Source organism: Apaloderma vittatum, unplaced genomic scaffold (assembly GCF_000703405.1).
Source record: "Apaloderma vittatum isolate BGI_N311 unplaced genomic scaffold, ASM70340v1 scaffold10854, whole genome shotgun sequence".
Taxonomy (NCBI): Eukaryota; Metazoa; Chordata; class Aves; order Trogoniformes; family Trogonidae; genus Apaloderma; species Apaloderma vittatum.
In genome coordinates, this window is record NW_009712192.1 from 87683 (window position 1) to 91373 (window position 3691).

The following is a 3691-nucleotide window of genomic DNA, read 5'->3' on the forward strand; positions in this document are numbered from 1 at the left end:
TTTGTTCTGTGACAGGATCTCGCTGGAAAGCTATGACAAACCTAGAGAAGCAGCCATACTACGAGGAGCAGGCTCGACTCAGCAAACAGCACCTGGAGAAATACCCAGACTACAAATACAAACCGAGGCCGAAGCGTACCTGCCTTGTAGATGGCAAAAAATTACGCATTGGCGAGTACAAGGCTATCATGCGCAACAGACGCCAGGAGATGAGGCAGTATTTTAATGTTGGGTATGGCACCTTTAAAAACTACCACTCATTTCAGCAAAAAAAAAATTCAAGGAGAATTCATAATTCAATGTGGTCAATGTTATATTTTATTGGCAAGAACATTACATATTGCTAACAGAATACGAAGCTTATACTTTAAAACGATGTGTTCCAGGAGGAAGGCAGTTAGGGATTTTTTTGTTGGCTCTTCTATATACTCATCTTAAAGCTTCAGCCATCTCATTTCCACTCTGATCATGCAAAAGAAAAAAAAGCTTAAGATTTTCCAGTGAAACTTAAGTCTTCTAATAAGGCCTTATAAATATTTCTTTATGATGGGACCTCAAAGATTATATCTGAATGAATCTGTGGTAGTGCTTCTTGATCCATAAGCCCAAAATACAAGTTTGCCTTTAGTGTGTTCTGTGGCAAGTGGTCTGCAAAATAATTGCTGAATATACTGAACTCGAGCTGGAATATGGACTTTACTCAGTTAATTCATATCAGGCATGAAGTTGTCTGCATTGTTTGTCGTGACGGCATTTGTCATACTAGGGAGTGTCTTCCAGTACTGTAAGCTAAATGCTTTGTGTTGAGCATAAATTTCAGTAAGACTGGTTCTGATAAACGGCTAATAGATCAGCTTGATATGATTAGATTAAAATTTGCCTAGAAAACTAGCATGTATTTTCGTTCTGCAAAGGCTCCTTGGTTTTGGTTACAGCAGATCAAAAGAATCGGAAGTAATCAGATATTCTGCGGTATTTCTGTATTCACTCCAGAAAATTAAAAGCTACACGGCAGTTTTAAAACCAGCAGCAATAATGACCCACAGAAATAATGGAATTTGTGTTCGGTTTCATCTGAATTAGGCATCATTTTAATATTAACTGAGTTGCACATCTCTCTAGTTAATGGCTAGAAGTAGCAATAAAGGAGAGAATATCTGTCCAGCAACTGTTAAGTGTCATCAGTCTGTGTTTTAAACAGCTACAGTGTGCATTGTTATAATAAGCTGCTCAGCATAGAAATTTGAGCTGCTTAACCCTGTGGTGCTGGCAGGTCCAGTGATCCCAATGGTAAGCACTGAAACAAACACAGGGAAGTCAGCCAACATTTGGCATCAAGAGATTAAAAAAAGGGGAGGGGGGCCTCTGTAAAAAGAATTGGTGGCAACAGAGCCCCCAAAACACTGCTTATCTGGTTAACATGCGTGCTTCGTCGTGGGAGAAAAAAAAAAATAACCTTGTAACATCCCACGCATTATTTAGCTTTCCAAACGAGGCTGACATTGAAATCAAGACATTTTTGGAGATAAAATTTGTGCTGGGGCATTAGAGCACAGAACCTGGGATGAAGTCTTTGTAGATGTTACTGACGAAGCAGCCGATGCCTGCAGCGGAGTTGGCGTTAGACGCTGGCAGTCTCGGCTCTACGGTTGCATTCCTGGTTTTATTTCCCCATCTGCTGCATCGGCCGGCACAGGTCAGGTAGGGCTAAACTCAACACCAGTCCAGGCTCCTGCCTGGCCACCACAATTCGTGATTGGGTTTACAGGAGCTGTGGCTATGTCAGCTGCTGGGACATGCTGAAGGCCTGTCTGAAGGCATCACAAATGGGAAGCATTGAGCATTTTTTGCAACTCGTGGTCTTAATGCTGCCCTGTCTCAGTGTCCCCACCTGTAATGGTAGTGTGGGCAGGCTCACCTCACTGGACTGCTGAGCCCTAATACCTTAGTAGCTGAGGACTGCTTTGAGATCCTCTGGAGTGGACATCCTATAGAAGTGGAAAAATACTATTCTTAAATTATTTAATATTTGAAAAGCACTCTGAAAAGAGCCATTTAAGTGCAAAGTGTTCCTATTGTTAAATATTAAAAGCAATTTAAGTGTGCTGAATCTTGTTACAGAAATGCTGACTCCAGAAAACAAAAGCCTTCCTATTGAATTAAGAATAAAATGCAAATTAGATCTGCTCCCTACTTTAAGAGCTATATCTTCAGCTGAGACAACTTCTGCTTGTTTCAGAAACATGGAAAGGAGGGGTGTGTGGAGGGAGGCCTCGCTCGAATGGCAGACAGGAGGCATCTGAAAATGCAGCAAGCGATTCCAAACAAATGTAAAGCTGTTTGGCAGAGGAAAGTCTTTCAGGATCACTGTACTGTGCAAGGCTTACTGTACAGCCAGGGCACAGGCAGGCAGGGGAACAGGGAAGGGTTTCATTCTTAATTAAGAATGTTCATCTCAAGAGACTCTGCCCTGTCTCCTGTGGCAAGGCTTTTCAGTGCAGATGGACACACCGCTGATGACATTACAATGTGCAGCATGTACTGAAGAGTATTACTGCAATGGAATTACTTCATGCAGCAAGGAAACAAAAGGAGCATGAATTTTAAACCTCTAGGCTTGTTGGGACCCTGAAGCTTCTCAGGGAAACGAACACTGGTATAACACAGCTCGTGTTCTTGATGCAAAGGGAATTTCTATGGCCTGGAATAATTCTTCTTTCATTACTGTAGACAGGTTTCCAAGGCTTAGATGCTGTATAAAGGCATCCTGTAGAGGATTTTCTCAAATACTCATGTTGCTTGCTTGCTTTTTATTTATTTTTAAGTAATGCATGCTTCCGTTTTAAGTCTGCCTTTTCCCAATTTTATCCACCTTCTTTCAAAGCTTCTGCATTTCACAAGTGCCACTCGCTGTGGAAACTTATCACCTTGCAGCGGGAGGCCCTTAGTGATCGTCCTATAAACCCATGCTGGCCCCAGAAAGCCCACTGTGCCTCTCCCTAATAATGGCCAGGTCTCTGACTGAACGTGAAGTAGACATTGCCTCTTTGGAGAGACCTGCCTTGCTTTCTCCTCATCCACTGGTCCTTCCCTGCAGCACCTCCTCATTCCTGTGCAAGCTACCTAGCTCTCGCCACATCTTTCCTGTGCGCAACATGTTACTTTTATGTCTAGCTTTGCCAGCAGCTTGGATTATTTAAAATAAGGAGTTGAAAAATATATCCTTTCTGAGTTAGACCACAATCGAAAGGGTGTTTCTTTTTGGCTGGCAGCTCATGGGACACGCAGCTTATCTGCCCAGTAAAGAAGTTTGCATGGCAGACAGGCAAGTTGAAGCTGTGTAGTTCAGGTACACCTAGAGGTGATTACAGAGGTTGGGTTTTCATAGCAGTGAGATTGGTTTGGACTTGACGTTCATTTCAAGAGCATCGGTTGGTGGGTCTGGAACACTGATAAAATAGTTGACTTGCATGGGCCAGCCAGGAGCATCCCCGGCATGCCTGAGAGCATACGCTATGGGCTTGCAAAGTGCTGTTGTACTTGTCCTCCCGTTACTCCTTCCAGTATTCAAACGTCCTTTCACTTTCTCTCCACGGCAGGCAACAAGCACAGATTCCCATTGCCACCGCGGGTGTAGTTTACCCAGGAGCCATTGCCATGGCAGGGATGCCTTTCCCCCATTCTCCCCCCG

General features: G+C 43.4%; 1 protein-coding gene across 1 annotated transcript in view; it reads left to right on the top strand.

The window, feature by feature from the left end:
* SOX5 (SRY (sex determining region Y)-box 5) overlaps positions 1–3691 on the top strand; it is a gene marked incomplete at its 5' end in the record, with an annotated part of 82324 nt that overhangs the window by 78399 nt on the left and 234 nt on the right. The window contains 3 exon segments of the mRNA XM_009867895.1: positions 16–232; positions 3600–3687; positions 3689–3691. The exon segment at positions 3689–3691 is cut by the window's right edge and continues 234 nt beyond it. Of these exon segments, the coding sequence (XP_009866197.1) occupies positions 16–232; positions 3600–3687; positions 3689–3691 (308 nt within the window).